A 21,545-nucleotide genomic window follows, 5' to 3' on the forward strand; every position below is an offset into this window, starting at 1 on the left:
TCTCGTACAAACCAGTGGAAGCATCCAGGCAAGACAGACAAAAGATTTCTGATCAGCACAAGTAGCTCAGTTGATCCTGCAAGCATAATTGTGTGCCCAATCTTCTGCCTATAACTTTGTTTTGTGTTGTATGCATTGAATTAAGGCAAGGTTAAAGGAGTTAGGAGTTTTAACTAGTCAAGTTATATGCTGACTGTTTATAATTGTTTGTTTGTTACAAATAAATAGACTTTAGCTACAGGTAATGTTTGTTAAGTACAGTAAACTGGTCGCACTGTGAATTTGGATCTAAAAGGCAGATAAATTGGTGAAGTCTGTGTACATTTAAGGAAGATTTTAAACTTATGCAACAACTAGGAATAGTAGGGTTGACTTCCAGTGCAGTACCTCAGCAAAGCATGATAGTAACAGGAATTTAATGATAATTGTTGGGTAGGGGAATGCAGAGACAGGAAGGGCAGGGAATGAAAGCATGCATCAAGGAAGATGTCATTGTTCAAACATTAGGTAATTGTGCTGGAACATGCAGCCTTGCATCACTTTTTTTCTGTTTAACTTCTTGCATAAAAGTAACTGCCAATGCTAACTCATGGCTTTAAAATCAACTTGGATTTCCTATACTAGTGAAGAGTTCAATCATGCGAAAGTAGCAAGTGGTAATGTTTCAGTTGCAAAATACAAAAGCACTTGGCTGTCTAAATGTTGTGGCCATGGATTTGGAAGTGCTAAGGAGACACTGACCTGTTGCAGTTCATCGCATATAGATACACACTGCTGCTGAGTGTCAGTGGGAGAGGGAACTATGTTTAAAGATTTAGTGCTAATCAAGTGGCTTGACCTAGGTGGTGTCAAGTTTCTCAAATATTGCTGAAGCTGCGCACACCCAAGCAAATGATAGGTATTCATTCACACTCAGACTTGTGCCTTATAGATGGTAAACAGACTTTAGGGAGTTAGGAGTGAGTTATTTACTGCAGGATTCCTAGCATCTGGCCTGCTGTCACAGCCTCAGTACTTATAAGGCTAGTCCAGTTGAGTTTTTGGTCAATAATAATTCCAGAATGTTGACAGTGGTGAATTCACAGTGTGAATACTACGGAATACTCAAGAGGTGGTGGTTACATTCTCTCCTGTTGGAAATGGTTACTGTTCATTGCCCCACTTGTGACATTATTTGCCAATGGTCAACATGACCCTTAATAATTTTCAGGTCATGGTCATTCAGACATGGACTGATTCTGAGTCTGAAGTGTCAGAAATGGGGGTGAACATTACTTGCGGAAGACAGCACATCGCTATTTGTAACTTTATAATGAAGTGAAGATCATTGATGGAGCAGATGAAGCTGATTAGGTCAAAGTTATGGCAATTCTCTACAAACAAGCCTTAACTAACCGGAAGGATTTTCAGTGATCTTGAAACGTTAAGCAGAGATAGAGGAGAATTGTTTAGCGGTGTTCCATTAGGTTTGAAATGTATTCACAACACAAAAGCTACCTTTAAGTCACGGCTTTCAACACAAGTTCATCGTTTTCGAATGACTTTGCTTAGTAGCTTAAAGCTAAAAGCAAGGTCGTATATGACACCATTCTACTTTTGAGGAAATATCTGGGTAACTAACTAAAAGCGTTGACTGGTATTAAAACAATTGAAGTCAGTCAGAAGATAGAAAGAATTGAGATGAACCCAAGCCAAATTTAAGATACAAAAAAAAAACTAGAAGTTTGATGTGAAATAATAAACAAGACTGCTGTTACTTGCAATGTCACAGGAGCTGACATAGCACATATAAGCTTTGCACTAGTTACCATCATTTGTTAGAGATCCCAGTTTCAAAATTGTGCTGTGCAATCTCGAAATTGAAATTCCGTGCACGGGAATAAACTGCAGATATTGTTCTCCCCCCAAAGTATGGCAGTTGTTTTTCAAGTCATCCATGAACAGATCAGTTTTTTTAAGTAACACAAGACTTATTGTTTCAGATAAAAGACATTTCAATACCAGCAACAACATTATTTCAGCACTTTTATATAAAGCACAAGAAAGCATGCAACTTTTTTGATATTTCATTGCACATTCAATCCTGGAGATGCAGAGGAGTTAAATGTTGCTGCATAGCGGTCAGTTCTGATTTGGGCTGGTTTACCACATCCGATTAAATTTTGACTTGAAATGTGAGTTCTCAAAAATTCCCAGTTGAAAATAAACACTGGTAAAGTGGAAGTGGTCTGGAAAACGTTTAACAGTGACAAGTAAATACAATAGCACTACAGGGGGCACAAGAACATAGGATATGTTTAGTATGGTTCGAAATTACTGTCATAAATGCAACACTAATCAGGCACCTTCAAAAAGACTTGCAATAAAGTGCACCTCTGCTGAATTAAAATGAACTATCCCTCCTCCTCACTGTTCATCCCTCACTTATTTCAAACACGGATCAAAACCAGACCATTGGAAATGAATCAACTATACTCAATAATTTGACAATATGTCAGCTTGTTAATGTGTACAATTATAATATCTAGGGCATTGTTGCTGAGCTGAAATAATGGCATTCACTTAAAACAATATTACTGAATAGGACTGCAAAACAAAAACCAACTTTGATAAACAAGAGACTACAAAACAACTGGAATCAGCAAAATGTTACTTAGTGAAAGGGAACAAATATTTTAAAAATATTTTTCAACACTGGCTTATTGGTAGACTAATTATTCATTAGTCAGAAGATAACATTCACTTTCCACCTTGAATTTAACCCAACTGATGGGACAGCTTTCAGAAGTGATAATTTAGGACAACATTAACTTCACTTAGAGAAACAGGTGTGTTTAAGGCAAATCATGTTTAAATAACGGAGTTTTGTGGTGAAATGAGAGGCTTGATGTAGGTGACCTGGCTGATGTAATGCAAATGAAGTTCCAAGAGACATTCCAAATATCAGGCTTTTCAACATAGTTGGAATAAAGGGATAGCAGCTGAGTGACAGGAAAGAATAGCGGTGAGGGGCTCTCCAGGGTCAGCGCTAGGACCTCTATTTTGCTCAATATTATTAATGGTTTAGACTGGCATGCACAGAGCACACTTTCGAGTGGTGAATGACAAATTGAAAGGGAGGCGATAATCTTGCAGTATGTGAAGGTGAAGTCTAGTGGTATTTGCATTGGACTGTTAATTTGGTTGGCATGGACCAGTTTGGGCCAAATGGCCAGTTTCCACGCTGTTGGACTCTATGATCCAGGTTTGAATCCTACCAATGCAATGGCAGAATTTGAATTCAATTTTTCAAAAATCTGGATTAAGAGTCTAATGATTATTATAAATTCTCAAAACCTATCTGGTTCACGAATGTCATTTAGGGAAGGAAACTGCTATACTTACCTAATCTGGCCTACGTGTAACTGCAGACCCACAGCAATGTGGTTGACTCTTTTTTGCCCTCAGGCTATCAGGGATGAACAATAAATACTGGTTTGGCCAGGGATGCCCTCATCCAGTGAATTAACTTTTTTTTTAAAAACACTATGAAATGGGAGGAGAATAAATGATAGGCTTCAACAGGATGTAGGCAGGCTGGCTTACAAGTTGACAGCTGAAACCGAAAGCAAAATAGTGTGAAGTGATTCATTTTGATTGGAAGAACAAAGACAGGCAGCTTAAAATTAACAGTACAATTCTGAAAAGGATGCAGAATACAGACATCTTCAATACCTGTGCAGAAATTAACAAAAGGTTGGCTGATTGAGAACAGTCAACTAGCACGAGTTCCAGTTTCTATAAGTAAGGGTATGGGATACAAAAGCAAGGAACCTCTGATAAATTTGTATAAACTATGTTTTAGCCTCAAATGGAGTATTTATCCAAATGTTGTGGCATCCTCTATGAAGGACATGAAAATGTCAGGGCATGCAGAAAACATGCACTAGAATGGTTCCATGAGTGACAAGTTTCAGTTGCTTCAGAGAATAGAGGCTATGGCAAATTTCCTTCAAGAAAAGGTCAAAAGGAGATTAGTTAGAAAAGTGGAGAGACCTTCTTTTGTGCTGTAACCATTCTACAGATTAAATGGTTGCTGCTACCTCAAGAGCAACCTCTTTCTTTCCTCAGAGCAAGAAATGCTGTAGTATTAATCTACAGAGATGATAATTTGCTAGTACAGTATCCAGTCTATGTCAAATTAGTAGATGCAGCTAACTTGCATATTGCCTAATCACACCAGAAATACTATTAATGCCCATGAACTATGTTACAGCCTTAAACATCCCACATGCATTGTCATTTGCAAAATTCCTGAGCATTACGTTGATGTGTGTATTTTTCAGATTAAGGGCAGCACAATGGTTAGCACTATTACCTCACAGCACCAGGAACAAAGCTTTGAATCCACCTTTACGCACCAGTGCGGAGTTTGTATGTTTGCCCTGTGTCTGCGTGGGTTTCCACCAGGTGTTCTGGTTTCCTCCCACACCCCAAAAACATGCAGGTACATGGATTGGCAATGCTAAATTGCCCATAGTACCCAGGTAAATGCAGGCTAGGTGGATTAGCCATTGCAAATGCATAGTTAGATAGGTAAGGGGCTTCAATACATTATCTGGGCCAACATGACACCAATTGTTAAAATTCACTTGAGAATGTAACTATTGTTAAAAAAGGTTTTGCAATTTACAAATGAGAGAACTGAAATCAACATGATTATTCTAAAGATGAGAGACTTAAACAATCCAGGTCTTTTTCAATATATAATTTCAGTTACATTACACTGTAAACTTGTGCTACAAAAGCTAAGTCTTACAATCTTATTCTCCACAAACACCTGAAGGAACAGCATTCCCGAAAGCTAGTGCTTCCAAATAAAACTGTTGGACTACTACATGGTGTAGTGTGATTTTTAATTTTGTACAGCCCAGTCCAACACCAGCATCTCCTAATATGGTTGTCTTTGTGTGTTTTATAATGTTCTTGAGAAGCTCCTGAGAAAATGTATAATAAAAGTTACTTGAGAAATGGCCAAAAGGGTTGCTTTTCAGACTGGGGGCCTGTGACCAGCAGTGTGCCACAAGGATCTGTGCTGAGTCAATTGCTTTTTGTCACTTATATAAACGATTTGGATGTGAATATAGGAGGTATGGTGAGTAAGTTTACAGAGGACACCAAAATTGGAGATGTAATGGACAGTGAAGGTTGCTCAGAGTATAACAGGACTTTGATCAATGGGCAGGTGGGCCAAGTGGCAAATTTAATTTAGATAAATGTGAGGTGCTGCATTTTGGTAAGACAAATCACAGCAACACTTATACACTTAATGGTAAGGTCCTGGGAGTGTTGCCAAACAGAAGAGACCTAAAGTACATTTCCTTGAAAGCACAGTCATAGGTAGACGGGATACTAAAGGCAGCATTTGGTATATTTGTCTTTATTAGTTAATGCACTGAATATAGGATTGGGATGTTATCTTGCAGCTGTACAGGATATTCATTAGGCCAATTTTGGAGTACTGCATTCAATTCTAGCCTCTGTTAGAGGAAGGATGTTGTGAAACTTGAAAGGGTTTAGAAAAGATTTACAAGGGTATTGCCTTTTATAAAAGGGTGAAGGGTTTGAGCTATAGGAAGCAGCTGAATATGCTGGGGCTATTTTCCCTGAAGCATCGGAGACTGAGTGGTAAACGTACGGCTTATAAGGTCATGAGGGGCATCAATAGGGTTAGTAATCAAGGTTTTATCCCCAGGGTAGAAGATTCCGGAAATAGAGGGCATAAGCTAAGGTGAGAGGGGAAAGATTTAAAAGGGACCTAAAATGACAACTATTTCAGAGAGATGGTGTACATGGAATGACTACCATACGTGGTCTTGAGGCTGTTACAATTACAGAATTTAAGCAGCAAGTGGATGGGTATATGAATAGGGCAGGATATGGGCCAAACGCTGTCAAATAGGTCTAGGTTAGTGTAGAGTACCTGGTCAGCATAGACGAGTTGGCCTGATGGTCTGTTTCCGTACTGTATGAGAAGTGAGAAAGAAAGAACAACAGAAAGCTAACGATAGAAAGAAGAGTGAAGCAAGAACATGAAAACAACAAACAATCAAGCAAGCTTACCCTTTGACAAGCATCAAGGTATCTGAAAGCAGTAATAACATCTTCAATACAATGAAATATCCTGGCATTGTCTGCAAGATAGGAATCTGACAGCATGACTTTTTCATAGCGTTGTGCAGTACTGTACAATAAAATGCAATACCAGCTTTAAGGGGAGATATTGTACCAGATCTTCAAAAGCTTGGACAAAGTGGAAAGATACAGAGATGCAGTGGTTTTAAATCATTCAGATAATATGGATAGCCCTGGCTAGGCAAGCATTTATTGCCTTCAATTCCCATGGAGGTGATGGTGGCAAACTGGTTCATTGAACAGCTGCAGTCTTCGAGCTGCAGGCTGTTAGGCAGGGAGCTCCAGGATATTGACCTAGAGACAGCAAAAGAACAGCAAACAATTCCAAGTCAGAATGATGTGCGGCATGAAGGAAAACTTACAAGTGGTGTTTACATGTATTTGCTACTGCCATTCTTCTAGGTGTTATGGCTTTCAGGTTTGAAAGTTTCTGTCGAAAGAAATTCTGGTGTGTTGCTATAACGTAACATGCAGATGCTCCACATTGGTGACACTGTGTCAGTGGTGAAAGAAATGAATGTTAAAGATGTTGGATAGGGAGCCATTCAAATCAGTTGCTTTGTTGTGGATAATATCAAGTTTCAAGTGTTGGAAATACACTCATTTAGGCAAGTGGAGAATGCTCCATCATACTTTTGACCTGTGCTATGTATGTGGCGTGTGTGTGTAAGATTTGAGTTACTCACTGCAGTATTGCTAGCCTGATCTGCGCTACAATCATACATTACAGAATAGGTCTTTTGGATTATCATGTCTGTACCATAAGAACTATATTAAAATGTTTACATTTGTAACCACAGCATTCATATGGCTAAGAGCTGAAAAATATATGTTGCTGGAAAAGCGCAGCAGGTCAGGCAGCATCCAAGGAGCAGGTGAATATACGTTTCAGATATAAGCCCTTCTTCAGGAATGGGCTAGTTCCACTCAGTTTCTGGTCAATGGTAATCCTTAGTATATTGAGGATGGGGGATTCAGTGATGGAAATGTCATTGAACAATGACCATTGATTCCAGTTTTGCTAAGGCGCCTCAGGGTCTCTCAAGTTTAGCAATGACCCCAATGGTAGTCGACTCTCACCTCATCTCCGGAACTCGGCTCTTTTGTCTATTACAACCTCGGTTCATATGTGAAGTCAGGAGCTGAGTGGCCCTGATGGAACCCAGACTAGGCATCAACTGACAGATTATTGCTCAGCAAATGCTGCTTAATTGCACTGTTAATATCACCTTCTATTACTTCACTTATGATTGAAAGTAGACAGACGAAACAGAAATTGGCCAGGTATGATTTCATATGCAGGGTGCATGCAAGACATCACTGGACAATATTCTACCATGTCAGATAGATGCCAGTGTTGCAACTACACTGCAATAGTTTGACTAAGGGCATGCCAAGCTCTCATGCATTTCAGTAATTCTTGTTAGCATGTATGCCAGGTAAAGATGGCACCAGAGTACATTCTATGCTCTTGTTGCTCAGTGCTTCTTTCAACTAGTGTTCAAGATGAAGTTGTACTGATTCATTTGATGTGGTAGGTAATAATCAACAAGTGGTATCAAGTCAGATGTGAGTAAGGAAACTATGAGAATTCCTGGATTCCAGAGTTAATGTTGAAGATTCCCAGATCAAAGTGTACATACTGATCTGCCACTCTGGACACTGCACACTGTAGTCCTGCTGGTGTGCACAGGGCAGAGAAAGGGGATGGCATTGTTAGTGCATTGTTTGCAAGATAGGAATATGAGAGCATGACTTTTTCCACAGTGTTGCTCAACTGTTTTGAGAGATAGCATTCCCAATTGTGGCACTTGCCTTCAGACAAGAGTAAGCAGGACTAACTTTGCAGGGTTCACGGTGCTGGGTTTCAATGTCTCAGTTGATTCCAGGTGGTCTGTCTGTTTTTTTTGTTTTAAAAACTTTCCAGGAGGTCACATACAACAGTAGCTGGCTAAGTCATTCCAGATGGAAACCAAAAGTCAACTACATTATGTGCCTGGGGTCATATGCAATTCAGAGCAGATCAGGATACCAGGTTTTCTACCCAAAAGAGCACAGGTGATCCAGGTGAGTTTTTACAACAATGACAGTTTCATGGTCACCATTTGACCGGTTTTAATTCCAAGTATAGTATTTGTGATATTTCAGCTTATACCACCAGATCATGAGGCTGAGCCTCAATTATTAGCGCTGACACTAAAACTTTGCTACCTCTCCCTTTAGGAAGGATTTTAAAGAAAACATCCACCAACATTAAAAAGTTAACCAAATATTATCAAATATTATTAAATGGCAGGAGAAAGTGACTGCAGATGCTGGAGATCAGAGCTGAAAATGTGTTACTGGAAAAGCACAGCAGGTCAGACAGCATCCAAAGAACAGGAGAATCAACACTTCATGAGCCCTTCTTCAGGAATGAGGAAAGTGTGTCCAGCAGGCTAAGATAAGAGGTAGGGAGGGACTTGGGGGAGGGGCGTTGGAAATGCGATAGGTGGAAGGAGGTCAAGGTGAGGGTGATAGGCTGGAGTGGGGGTGGGGATGGAGAGGTCAGGAAGAAGATTGCAGGTTAGGAAGGTGGTGCTGAGTTTGAGGGATTTGACTGAGACAAGGTGGGGGGAGGGGAAATGAGGAAACTGGAGAAATCTGAGTTCATCCCTTGTAGTTGGAGGGTTCCTAAGCGGAAGATGAGGCGCTCTTCCTCCAGCCATCATGTTGCTATGGTCTGGCGATGGAGTCGTCCAAGGACCTGCATGTCCTTGGTGGAGTGGGAGGGGGAGTTGAAGGGTTGAGCCACAGGGTGGTTGGGTTGGTTGGTGCGGGTGTCCCAGAGGTGTTCTCTGAAACGTTCCGCAAGTAGGCGGCCTGTCTCCCCAATATAGAGGAGGCCACATCGGGTGCAGCGGATGCAGTAAGTGATGTGTGTGGAGGTGCAGTTGAATTTGTAGTGGATATGGAAGGATCCCTTGGAGCCTTGGAGGGAAGTAAGGGGGGAGGGTGTGGACACAAGTTTTGCATTTCTTGCGGTTGCAGGGGAAGGTGCCGGGAGTGGAGGTTGGGTTGGTGGGGGATGTGGACCTGACGAGGGAGTCACGAAGGGAGTGGTCTTTTCGGAACGCTGATAGGGGAGGGGAGGGAAATATATCCCTGGTGGTGGGATCCGTTTGGAGGTGGCGGAAATGACGACGGATGATACAATGCATATGGAGGTTGGTAGGGTAGTAGGTGAGGACCAGTGGGGTTCTGTCCTGGTGGCGATCGGAGGGGCGGGGCTCAAGGGCGGAGGAGCTAGAAGTGGAGGAGATGTGGTGGAGGCCATCGTCGATCACGTCTGGGGGGAAACTGTGGTCTTTGAAGGAGGACATCTGGGTTGTACGGTATTGGAACTGGTCCTCCTGGGAGCAGATGCGGCGGAGACAAAGGAATTGGGAATATGGAATGGCATTTTTACAGGGCAGGGTGGGAGGAGGTGTAGTCTATGTAGCTGTAGGAGTCGCTCTGTTTATAGCAAGTGTCCGTGTTGATTCGGTCGGCCGAGATAGAAATGGAAAGGTCTAGGAAGGGGGAGGAGTCTGAGACGGTACAGGTAAATTTGAGGTTGGGGTGGAAGGTGGTGGTGAAGTGGATGGACCGTTCAACCTCCTCGTGAGAGCACGAGGCAGCGCCAATAGAGTCATCGATGTAGCGGAGGAAAAGGTGGGGTTGGTGCCAGTGTAGCTGTGGAAGATGGACTGTTCCACAAATCCTACGAAGAGGCAGGCATAGCTGGGACTCATGCGGGTGCCCATGGCTACTTCTTTGGTTTGGAGGAAGTGGGAGGACTGGAAAGAGAAGTTGTTCAGGGTGAGGACCAGTTCAGTCAGTCAAAGCAGGGTGTCAGTGGAAGGGTACTGGTTGGTACAGTGGGAAAGGAAGAAGTGGAGGGCTTTGAGTTCTTCGTGATGGGGGAATGGAGGTGTACAGGGACTGGATGTTCATGGTGAAGATAAGGCGTTGGGGACAGGGGAAGTGAACATCAGGGAGGAGGTAGAGGGCGTGGGTGGTGTCCCAAATGTAGGTGGGGAGATCTTGGACTAAGGGGGACAGGACCGTGTCGAGGTATGCAGAGATGAGTTTGGTGGGGCAGGAGCAGGCAGAGACAATGGGTCGGCCAGGGCAGTCAGGTTTGTGGATTTTGGGCAGGAGGTACAAACGGGCGGTGCGGGGTTGTGGGACTATGAGGTTGGAGGCGGTGGATGGGAGATCCCCTGAGGTGATGAAGTTATGGATGGTCTGGGAGATGGTTTGGTGGTGGGAGGTGGGGTCATGGTCAAGTGGGCAGTAGGAGGAAGTGTCCGCGAGCTGGCATTTAGCCTCAGCAGTGTAAAGGTCAGTGCGCCAAACTACTACCATGTCTCCCTTGTCTGCCGGTTGGATAGTGAGGTTGGGGTTGGAACGGAGGGAGTGGAGGGCTGCACGTTCCGAGGGTGAGAGGTTGGAGTAGGTGAGAGGGGTGGAGAGGTTGAGGCGGTTAATGTTGCGGCGGCAGTTGGCTATGAAGAGATCGAGGGCAGGTAAGAGGCCAGCACGGGGTGTCCAGGTGGATGGGGTGTGTTGGAGGCGGGAGAAGGGGTCATCAGAGGGTGGGCGAGAATCCTGGTTGAAGTAGGCGCGGAGACAAAGGCGGCGGAAGAATTGTTTGATGTCTTGCCGCTGTTGAACTCGTTAATCCGAGTGCGTTGGGGAATGAAGGTGAGGTCTCTGCCGAGGACTGATCTTTCATCCTCAGAGAGGGGGACGTCTAGAGGGATGGTGAAAACACAGCAGGGCTGGGAGCTAGGACCTGGTGTGGGGCTGGAACTGGGAGTGGGGGTGGGGTTGCACGTGGGGCGGAGACGGAGATGGAGATCAGTGTGCGGGTGGAGATCGGCGTGCGGATGGAGATCGGCGAAGGGGCAGGGTTAGGTGTGCGGATGGAGATCAGCACAGGGGGGCGGGGTTAGGTGTGCGGATGGAGATTGGTGTGGGGCGGGGTTAGACATGGTGACGGAGACAAATGCGGCATGGTGGTTGTGCAGGTTAGCGATGTCACTGGGGGCTGAATTGACTGCGACAACGGCAACCCAGGGGGCAGAAGTGGCTGTGGCGATGACAGAAACTGTTATTCCCGATAGCGGTGGACCCCACGAATCTGTCGGCGATGGTCTTCCTGGCTATCGTGGACGCAGTTGTCTGGACGACGATCGCGGAGGCTGCAAGGTCGGTGGGGTTGGAAGTAATGGCATGGTTCGCGGCGGCGGTTGATGCCAGGGGCGCTGCAGCGGCTGCGTGGTTAATGGCGCCCGGGTGATTTCAGAGGCTGATGGAAGATTGTGGAACAGTTGAGGAACCCAGATTGTGTGGGTAAGTACATTAAAGTTTTTGGTACTTACTGTCTTTAATTTCCGATATGGCTAGGAAGAACTGTTTGTTTAGTGTATGGATTCTTCTGTGGATGAAGAACAGTATAGGTCCTTTGCAGGTCTGAGTGTGTTGTCCTGAGCTGGGGTAGGTCTAATTGCAGGGAACGTAGGTAGCGGAGCATGGAAGACAGGCCGCCTACTTGCGGTACATTTCAGAGAACACCTCTGGGACACCCTCACCAACCAACCCAACCACCCCGTGGCTCAACCCTTCAACTCCCCCTCCCACTCCACCAAGGACATGCAGGTCTTTGGACTCCTCCATCGCCAGACCATAGCAACACGACGGCTGGAGGAAGAGCGCCTCATCTTCCGCCTAGGAACCCTCCAACTACAAGGGATGAACTCATTTCTCCAGTTTCCTCATTTCCCCTCCCCCCACCTTGTCTCAGTCAAATCCCTCAAACTCAGCACCACCTTCCTAACCTGCAATCTTCTTCCTGACCTCTCCGCCCCCACCCCCACTCCAGCCTATCACCCTCACCTTGACCTCCTTACACCTATCACATTTCCAATGCCCCTCCCCCAAGTCCCTCCTCCCTACTTTTTAATCTTAGCCTGCTGGACACACTTTCCTCATTCCTGAAGAAGGGCTCATGCCCGAAACGTCGATTCTCCTGCTCCTTGGATGCTGCCTGACCTGCTGTGCTTTTCCAGCAACACATTTTCAGCATTATTAAATGGCGGCCTAATATTGAAATTTGAATTGGTCCAAGGTTTTACAAATGAATTGCTAAATGTGTATCCTGACAATTCTATTTTAGCAACACATTCACATTATTGGTTCAGTAAGCAAGGCTATTTGCTGTTTTACCATGAAACAATCAGATAAATGGATTCAAAATATTATAAACTGTGAAACTGACCTCAAATTGTTACTATTTTAAATAACCTTCAAAAATGAAATCATACATAATTAAATAATAACTTACCTTTGCAATATTTCGGCATAAGCTAAAGCTTTATCAAATGACTGTCAACTGATTGCATTTGCTGAGATGCTGCACAAAGTAGGATATAATCTTGTGACAGGTGCTTCAACCAGAAATGTCCCAAATCAAGCACTGCGACTTAAGTTCCAATTTGATATCTTCATGATTTTTAAAAAATTTAGATTTAGATTCCCTACAGTGTGGAAACAGGCCCTTCGGCCCAACCAATCCACACCGACCCTCCAAAGAGTAACCCACCCAGACCCATTTCCCTCTGACTAATGCACCTAACACTGTGGGCAATTTAGCATGGCCAATTCACCTGACCCGCACATCATTGGACTGTGGGAGGAAACCCCCACAGACACAGGGAGAATGTACAAACTCCACACAGTCGCCCGAGGCTGGAATTGAACCTGGGATCCTGGTGCAGTGAGGCAGCAGTACTAACTACTGAGCCACCGTGCCAGCCTTTTTTTTTCCAAATCAGCTGATTGACTCCACATTGAACCTCCAAAACAGCATTCCACCCACACCCACCCCATCATGGTAACCTTGCATTTACTATGGTTAGTCCACCTAGTGTGCACATCCCTGGACACTGGGCATCTAACCTGCACATTTTTCGATTATGGGAGGAAACAGGAGCACCTGGAGGAAATCTACTTAGACATGCAGAGAATGTGCAAACTCCACACAGACAGTCACCCAAGGATGGAACTCAAACCCAGGTCCTTTTGAGGCAGCAGTGCTCACCACGGAGCCCTGCTGAGGAGTAAGAATTAGCATTAAAGCTTTAAATCTGAGATACGAACTTCATTAATCTTAAAGAATGAATTTTCTATTTAAAATTCTAGTAAAGAACAGGATGGTAATACCATGAAAGAGTGGTTGTTCCACAAACTCTTTCTTTTAACCAGTGGTATACTATACCATCCCTCTGGCTTTCTAAATGTTAGCTTTACAAACTTGTATACAAAAGTTTGTTTTTATTCATTCTTAGGATGACTGTAAATGTTGACCCTGCCAATGACATTGAACATCTAAAATTTCCTTCTTGAACTGCTACAGTTTTATGTCATGCAGGAACAGAGTTCTAGCATTTTTAGCCTGGCAACAGTAAAGGAACAGCAGCAATATATAATTCAAAAAAAGTATGATGGTGTGCAACCTACAGGGTACTTGCATTCTCCAGGCCTTGTCCTTCTGGCGGATAGAGGACAGATTTGTAATGTGTCGAGTAAGTCTTTGTGAGCTATTGCAGTGTATCTCAATTGTTATATTCTGGATTATTGGTGTTGGAAAAGCACAGCAGTTCAGGCAACATCCGAGCAGCAGTAAAAATCGACGTTTGGGCAAAAGCCCTTCATCAGGAATACAGGCACAGTGCCTGGAGAGATAAGTGAGAGGAGGGTGGGGGTGGGGAGAAAGTAGCATTGAGTACAATAGGTGAGTGGGGGTGGGTATGAAGGTGATAGGTCAGGGAGGAGGGTGGGGGAAGGTAGCAAAGAGTACAATGCGTGGATGGGGGTGGGATGAAGGTGATAGGTCAGAGAGGAGGGAGGAGTGGATAGGTGGAAAGGAAGATAGGCAGGTAGGACAGGTCATGGGAACAGTGCTGAGCTGGAAGATTGGAACTGGGGTGAGGTGGGGGAAGGGGAAAATGAGGAAACTGTTAAAGTCCACATTGATGCCCTGGGGTTGAAGTGTTCTGAGGCAGAAGATGAGGCGTTCTTCCTCCAGGCGTCTGGTGGTGAGGGAGTGGTGGTGAGAGAGGCCCAGGACCTCCATGTCCTCGGCAAAGTGGGAGGGGGGGAGTTGAAATGTTGGGCCATGGGGCGGTGTGGTTGATTGGTGCGGGTGTCCCAGAGATGTTTCCTAAAGCGCTCTGCTAGGTGGTGTCCAGTCTCCCCAGTATAGAGAAGACCGCATCGGGAGCAACAGATACGATAAATTATATTGGTGGATGTGCAGGTAAAACTTTGATGGATGTGGAAGGTTCCTTCAGGGCCTTGGATGGAGGTGTGGGACGTGGTGTGGGTGCAGGTTTTGCAATTCCTGCAATGGCAGGGGAAGGTGCCAGGACGGGAGGGTGGGTTGTTGGGGGGGGGGGGGGGGGCGTGGATCTGACCAGGTAGTCGAGAGGGAACGGTCTTTGTGGAAGGTGGAAAGGGGTTGGGTCTGTTTGGAGGTGGCGGAAATGTCTGTAGATGATTTGGTTTATGCGAGGGTTGGTAGGGTGGAAGATGAGCACCAGGGGGGTTCTGTCTTGGTTACGGTTGGAGGGGTGCGGTCTGAGGGCGGAGGTGTGGGATGTGGACGAAATGCATTGGAGGGCATCGTTAACCACCTGGGAAGGGAAATTGCCTCAATTGTCATATGTCTAAACTAAACAGAGTGATGGATTTCAGTGCATGTTATGCAGCCATCCAACAAAGAAAATAAATGTCAAGAACCATTCAGTAGATTCTCTCTCCTCCCTGTTTCACATGTACTTATTTCAAATCTGCCAACAATTAGCTGACAACCTCATATTCATCAACAATTTAATTTAATTACAGGAAATGTCAAGCTAACATAGTTCACATTTACCTGTTCCATTTACACATTGTTATTTTTGAGCACACTCACTATAGTCACTATTGTAAGGTTACAAAATCACAAGCTGGAATCCAATAGTATCTCAAAGTTAACCAGAGTAAAAATTGTTCAGCATAACCCAACAATATTTTCTACTTCAAGTAAGTGTCTATTTTTCCTTTTGAAGTAGTTATGGTTATTGCATCAACTACATCCTGTGGCAAAAACTTTTATCCAACAAACCATCGAAGAAATATTTCCCATCCACTTTGCAGTGACAATTGATTACCCATAACTGCTAACCTGAAAGTTTCTCACGAACTGATCAAACGCTTTTGATAACAAAAACCAAGATGATTGGCACAATGTTCTAATGTATATACCATTTATAATGGACCACAAGGCAATATCTCATATCTGAAAGAAGTTTCATTTTCATTAGTGGACAAAACTGTACTTGGAAATGGGGATAGAAAACTTATATTTTACAATTAAGTTTCAGAAAAAGGGTGTGTTAAGATGCAAGCAGTATCGTGTGTCACTGGCAGGGACAGTCAAATTAGGAATTGGCTATCTAATGACAAGTTTCCCTAAATTTGAGATGGCAACTAATGTGCCATATGTATAATTAACCCTGATCAATAAAATAATGGACATTTCAACAGGGTAGTTATGCTGATAAAGCCAGAGACTAGAAATGGAGGGGCCAGAAATCTGGGTGAGAGGGGTACCATGCCTCTCAACATTCACTGCCTTCCGAACCCTTTTAATGCTCAATATACAAGTCCGTAATTTGGTAATGAGGACCAATATCTCCTCTCAACACTTCACTCACAGTCCATCCCCTCAACCCTCGCTGCTGTCAGACCCCAGCTGAAAACACATCCAGGAATGAATTAACAGTCAAACGCAAAGATAACAAAAAGAATGAATTACGGTTCCTCCATCTTTTCATTTGAACAATTTTGACAATAGTTAACAGTGATTTAGATACTGAAACCCAAGAATTTAAAAGTATAATTGAATTCCTCCCACCGAGACAGAAGGCCTGACTCCAGTACCCAGGACTAGGGTGAACTTCACGATACGGGGCTCTAACAGGCCCACAGTGATTGGGAACATGGCCACACTTGTTCCCACCTACATCGGAGGTTCTGATCCAACACCACCAGACCTCTTTCAGGTGGGGTCATTGACACAAGTCTACTTCCAAGTAGACAGGTTGCAGAACTAGTGTTGGGATGGCACCACAGCAGCACATGCCCAAGCTGCAAAGATGCACAGCGACAAGAGGAAATTCCCAGGAGTTTTTTTCAGTCACTGCACTATAAATTACAAAACGTATTTTCTAAAAAAAATTAGACAATGATGAAAAATACTTAAGTTTATGACAACAGCTTCTACCTTAATCCAAATGTCTGTCTCAATCACAATTAAACTCTTTATAAAATAACAAACTTTTGCATTTTGCCTGGTTTGCTGTAGTGGACTGATTGGTTGATCAAGCTGTTTGATTAGTTTATAATTACTGATCTGCACATATCCCCAGTAGTTGATGCCAAACTCTTAAGTCATATTAGAAGGGAGGAAAATCAATACTGTAGTTCATGAGAAGAGAGTTGGTCAGTGATGCATATAGTTCATTCACTACTGTTTTTGAATGTTAGTAATAACTGCAAAGATCCGAATAAACTAACTTCTAATCAGGCTTTTTTCTTCCACGGAGGGGATAGCAACAGTTTGTCCCTGCTGACACAAAGATTTGCAATGGTCAGACATTTTGTATAAATTTGAATACACCACAGCCCCAAACCGCTGGGGATTGCTGAGTGTTTCAAAACAAGAATCAACTAACATTGAGGGCTTTAGAGAGTTTATTGTGGCTTTGCAAAACCCATACATTCAACATAATTTGGAAATTTTAAGACAGAGCACTACAAGACTGACTTGTGCATGGCTTAAAACAGTCAATGTATTCAAAGTAGATACTGACATTGCCAAAGTTAACTTTGACATAGCTTGCACATCAGCACCATCCATGAATACAGAAGAACGTGACTCACCAGACACAGTTAATAACCAATCTTCTGAAGTAAATAAGTTGCAGCTGAGAAAGCCAAAGGCCCCACAGATAGTAGCAATACAAAGTTGCAAATACTTAGCCAATATAGCTTTCAGAAATGGACAATTCTTCATTCAGTGGAACAGGTACAAGACGTAGGGTCACCTCATCAAGACAAGACTAAAGAATACAATGGAGAAAATGTTGGCTGGAGGGATGGGCAATCAGTGCATATAGTTCTCAAACAACAGCAGGTCAATGATGGCCCAAATGTATAAGCTAGTAATATGAAAGCAGATAAGAGTATTTTTTTTTAAGATATCTAAAAAGTGAGAGAGCAACAAGAGTGGACATTGGACCACTGGAAATTGAGCCTGGATTAGTAATGGAGAACAGTTTTCACAATGGAAGACATCAACCGTACACCAGAACTTCAAGGAAGTCAGGGGGCAGAGGTGAGCGCAGTGGGCATTACTAAAAAAAGATACTATGTAAGCTGAAAGGGCTTGAAAATAGATTAGTCACCCAGACCAGATGGACTACACCCCAGAGTTCTGAAGAAGGGAGGTGAGGAGATTTTAAAAGCATTAGTCGTGATCCTACTGGAATCACTGGAGTCTGGGAGGGTTCCACAGACTTGGAAAATGGCTAATGCAACACTTCTGCTTAAGAAGGGAAGAACGCAGAAGACAGAAAGCTATAGGCCTGGCCTTGGTAAGACTGGAGTCCATTATGGAGGACGAGATTACAGAGTACTTGGAAGTACATGGTAAAATAGCGTTGAGTCAGCACAGCTTCATCAAGGGAAGATTATGCCTGACAAATCTGTTAGAATTTATTGAAATGGCAACAAGCAAGTTAGACAAAGGAGAGCAAGTGGGTACAATCCAGTTAGATTTCCAGAAAGCCTTTGACAAGGTGCTGCAGAAGAGGATCCCAAATGTTAAGAGCTCATGGTGTGAGAGGCAAAGTACTGGCACTGATGGACAACTGGCTGACTGGCAGAAGGCAGACAGTAGGGATAATGGGTTCTTTTTCAGGATGGCAGTCTTTGACTAGTAGAGTTCCACAGGGTTCAATGTTGGGACCACATCTATTCATATCATATTAACAATCTGGACAAAGGGATGGAGGGCACTGTTGCTAAATTTGCAGATGATATACAAAGATAAGTGGAACAACAGGTAGTGTTGCATAAGCAGGAAGAGTGCAGAAGGAATTGGGCAGGCTAGCAGAGTGAACAAAAATAATGGCAGATGGAATGCAATGTAGGAAAGGGAGGTGATTCACTTTGGTAGGAAGAGTAGATGCACAGACTATTTTCTAAAGAGAAGGTTTCAGAAATCTGAAGTTCAAAGGGGACTCGAAAGTCCTCGCTCAGGATTCGCTTAAGAGCAACAAGTAGGTTAACTCATCAGTTAGGAAGGCAAATGTAATGTGAAGATTTATTTTAAGACGACGCAAACAGAGAATTATGTTGAGGTTGAATCAGGTTTTGGTCAGGTCACATTTGGAATATTGAGAGTTTTGAGCCCTGTATCGAAGGAAAGATGTGCTGGCCTTGGGAGATGCCCAGAGGTTTACAAGAATTATCTCAGGGATGAAGGATCATCATATGAGAAGCAGTTGAGAACTCTGGGTTTGTACTTAATGGAATACAGAGGATGGCGGGGTGGGGGTGGGGGTGGGGGTGGGGTGGAAGGAGTGTTGGTGGTGATGGTGGTGATTGAAGCTTACAGAATACTTGGCAGTCCTAGATAGAACAGATGCAGAGATGATGCTTCCACTATTAGGAGACTAGGACCACAAGGCACAGCCTCAGTGAGATGTGGAAGAATTTCTTGAGGGATGTGGCAATAAAGTGTCTTTAAGGCAGATATAGATATGGTCGTCATCAATAAGGGAACCAAGGTTAGGGGCGAAGACAGGAGGGATGGGGTTGAAAACATACCAGCCATGGTTAGCCAAATAGCTTAATTCTGCTCCTATAAACTTTAATGACCATAAGATATTTTAAAATCAACTTTACAGGTGGTGCCACATGTGGGGCATGAGAGACTTGAATCCAGATCTTTTACCACTGTGCCAACTGAACCATGGTAAGCACTGTAATTCAAGTAGCATTGGACGAAGCACCAGTTAATAGGAAGTTGACAGAGGAGTATCAACTAGCATGACAAGTTTCAGCAAGCAGCAACTGGAGGAATCTAACCTGATTTCTGACATTAAATCGAGGAGAAAAAGTTTTCATTTTAACAAGAAGTGTATTTGTTCCTTACACGTGACTGGAATTAAGTGCAAAATTGCCCATCACTGTAGTGAAGTGTTAAAAACAGCCTTGCCAGAAAGCAGCTGAATTGGTAGCAGTCAGGTTAAACTGAAAGAAGCAAAATTCACAACACGGAATGAGTTAAATACTTCAGGTATTTAGCAAAGCCACCAAACAAATTCAAGAATTTAAGGCCAACATATGGGCTTAAAGGATCACAAGCTTCATCCAGAGACATATGCTCTAAGAGAGAACATAGGCAAGAAGTGGAAAGAATCGGAGATCGAGGGTAATTGAGTTAATCCTGTGGTGGTTAAGCAAGAACTGTTAGTTGTTAGAGGTTATGCTGTGCAGACCTAGAGTGGCAATTGCCGAACGGTACAGATTACTGTGGTTATGTCACCTTCATGATCAACACTCAAGAATGATTTTGATAGAGTCTCGCCAAAAAGTTTGATGAAATAGGTTATGTAAGGACATAACAGATAGTGCAACAGTCCAGGTCAAACAGAAGAAAAGCCACTATTAGTTCCATTACAACCACAGAAATGGATAGCTAGACTGGGAAAGATTGCACATACATTTTTCAGAACAAGAGGTAAACACCTATTCATTGTGAAGATAGTTATTCAAAGTGAGTGGAAGGGTTTCCAATGATGTGAACAAGCAAAACTCTTCACAAGTAACATATTTTACATGTTGTTTACAGTTTCCTCTGAGAATCTGTCTGATAATGGGCACTAGTGTCATATTACTATTGGTTGAATACCAGCTGAATTATTCTTTAGGACAGCAGAAAACAAGATTTTCATTATTGAAACCACAATTATGACTGACAAAAGGCAGCAAATCATTCATGCAGAGAAAAATAAAGTCATAGGAATGGAGTAAGAAAAAGGAATAAAATCATAAAAAGTAAAAAAGTGAAGATCCAGCAGAAACTATCAGTAAGCAATGTGAGAAAAAAAAACATTTGAACATCGACCTCTTGAAGGTTTTTAAAGTGAAAAGACTATAAACATAACATTTAATTTCTAAAATATAAAATGAAGTGCAAACTTACATTTGGACTCTGAGATATTCTGATTAGGTGACCAGACCAGCATTCCAAGGTTCTCACGTTCATGGCAATTCTTTGCAACTTCTGTGCATGGGGAGAAATGCAAAGATAGAAATTTATATTCACTACATATATAGTTACCTTAAATTTAATATTAAAATACCAAAGCTAATGGGTAGCAGTTACATTATAACAACATATGTAACTTCGATTACACCAGTTATGCTTAGGGGTGGGGGAAGAGGCGTGCTAAAAGCAAATTAGAAGAAATTTAGAATAGATTGACACGACCAGATGGCTCTTCGAGGTTCATTCATGGAACATAGGCAACGCTGGCTGGGTCAGCATTTATTGCTCGTCCCCAGTTGCCCTTGAGGTGGTGGTAGTGAGCTGCCTTTTTGAACCACTATAGTCCATGTCACAAATTTCAAAAGGATCAAAATGTCCATTCAACATATTAAAAAGTTCACAATTTCAAGATTTATATTTATCTTCCTCCATTATACCTTCCCCCATACACAAGTTATTTCAATGCTACTATGATAAACTGATTAGCTTATTTGTAATTGAGCAGAATGCATAGACATATTTGCATATTGTAAGTTTGAATGGGTTGTGATTTAACAAGTCGAAGAGAGTGTGGTGCTGCAAAAGCATAGCCGGTCAGGCAGCATCCAAGGAGCAGGAGATTCGATGTTTCGGGCATAATCCCTTCATCAGAAATCATTTAATAGGACTTAGAAACAAGAGCAATAATTATTATGCATAAGCATCAGAACCTTTCTGAACAGGACACTCCTTGCAGAAATTGTGGAACTGCAACTTGAAAATCACGTGTCAAAATTGGAAAGGTACATTAGAAAAATTTGATATCTATTGACATCTGTCTGGACACAGACACGTGGAGACTGTTTAAGGAGCAGTTGTTTCGAGTGATGCATAAATTTGTTCCTCTCAGACAGGCAAGGAGTAAGATCAAGGAGCCTCAGATGACGAGAACAGAGGAGCTTCTCGGCAAAAGCAAAAAGCC

The 21,545-nt window shown here is 43.0% G+C and overlaps 1 protein-coding gene across 3 annotated transcripts in view; it reads right to left on the bottom strand.

The window, feature by feature from the left end:
• rcor1 (REST corepressor 1) overlaps positions 1-21,545 on the bottom strand; it is a 124,449-nt gene that overhangs the window by 42,230 nt on the left and 60,674 nt on the right. For all 3 annotated transcript variants that reach the window (XM_060829250.1, XM_060829251.1, XM_060829249.1), the window contains exon 3: positions 20,519-20,599. In XM_060829250.1, coding sequence (XP_060685233.1) covers positions 20,519-20,599 — 81 coding nt within the window. The remainder of the gene's footprint in view (positions 1-20,518; positions 20,600-21,545) is intronic.

This window comes from Hemiscyllium ocellatum, chromosome 8, assembly GCF_020745735.1.
Source record: "Hemiscyllium ocellatum isolate sHemOce1 chromosome 8, sHemOce1.pat.X.cur, whole genome shotgun sequence".
Lineage (NCBI taxonomy): Eukaryota > Metazoa > Chordata > Chondrichthyes > Orectolobiformes > Hemiscylliidae > Hemiscyllium > Hemiscyllium ocellatum.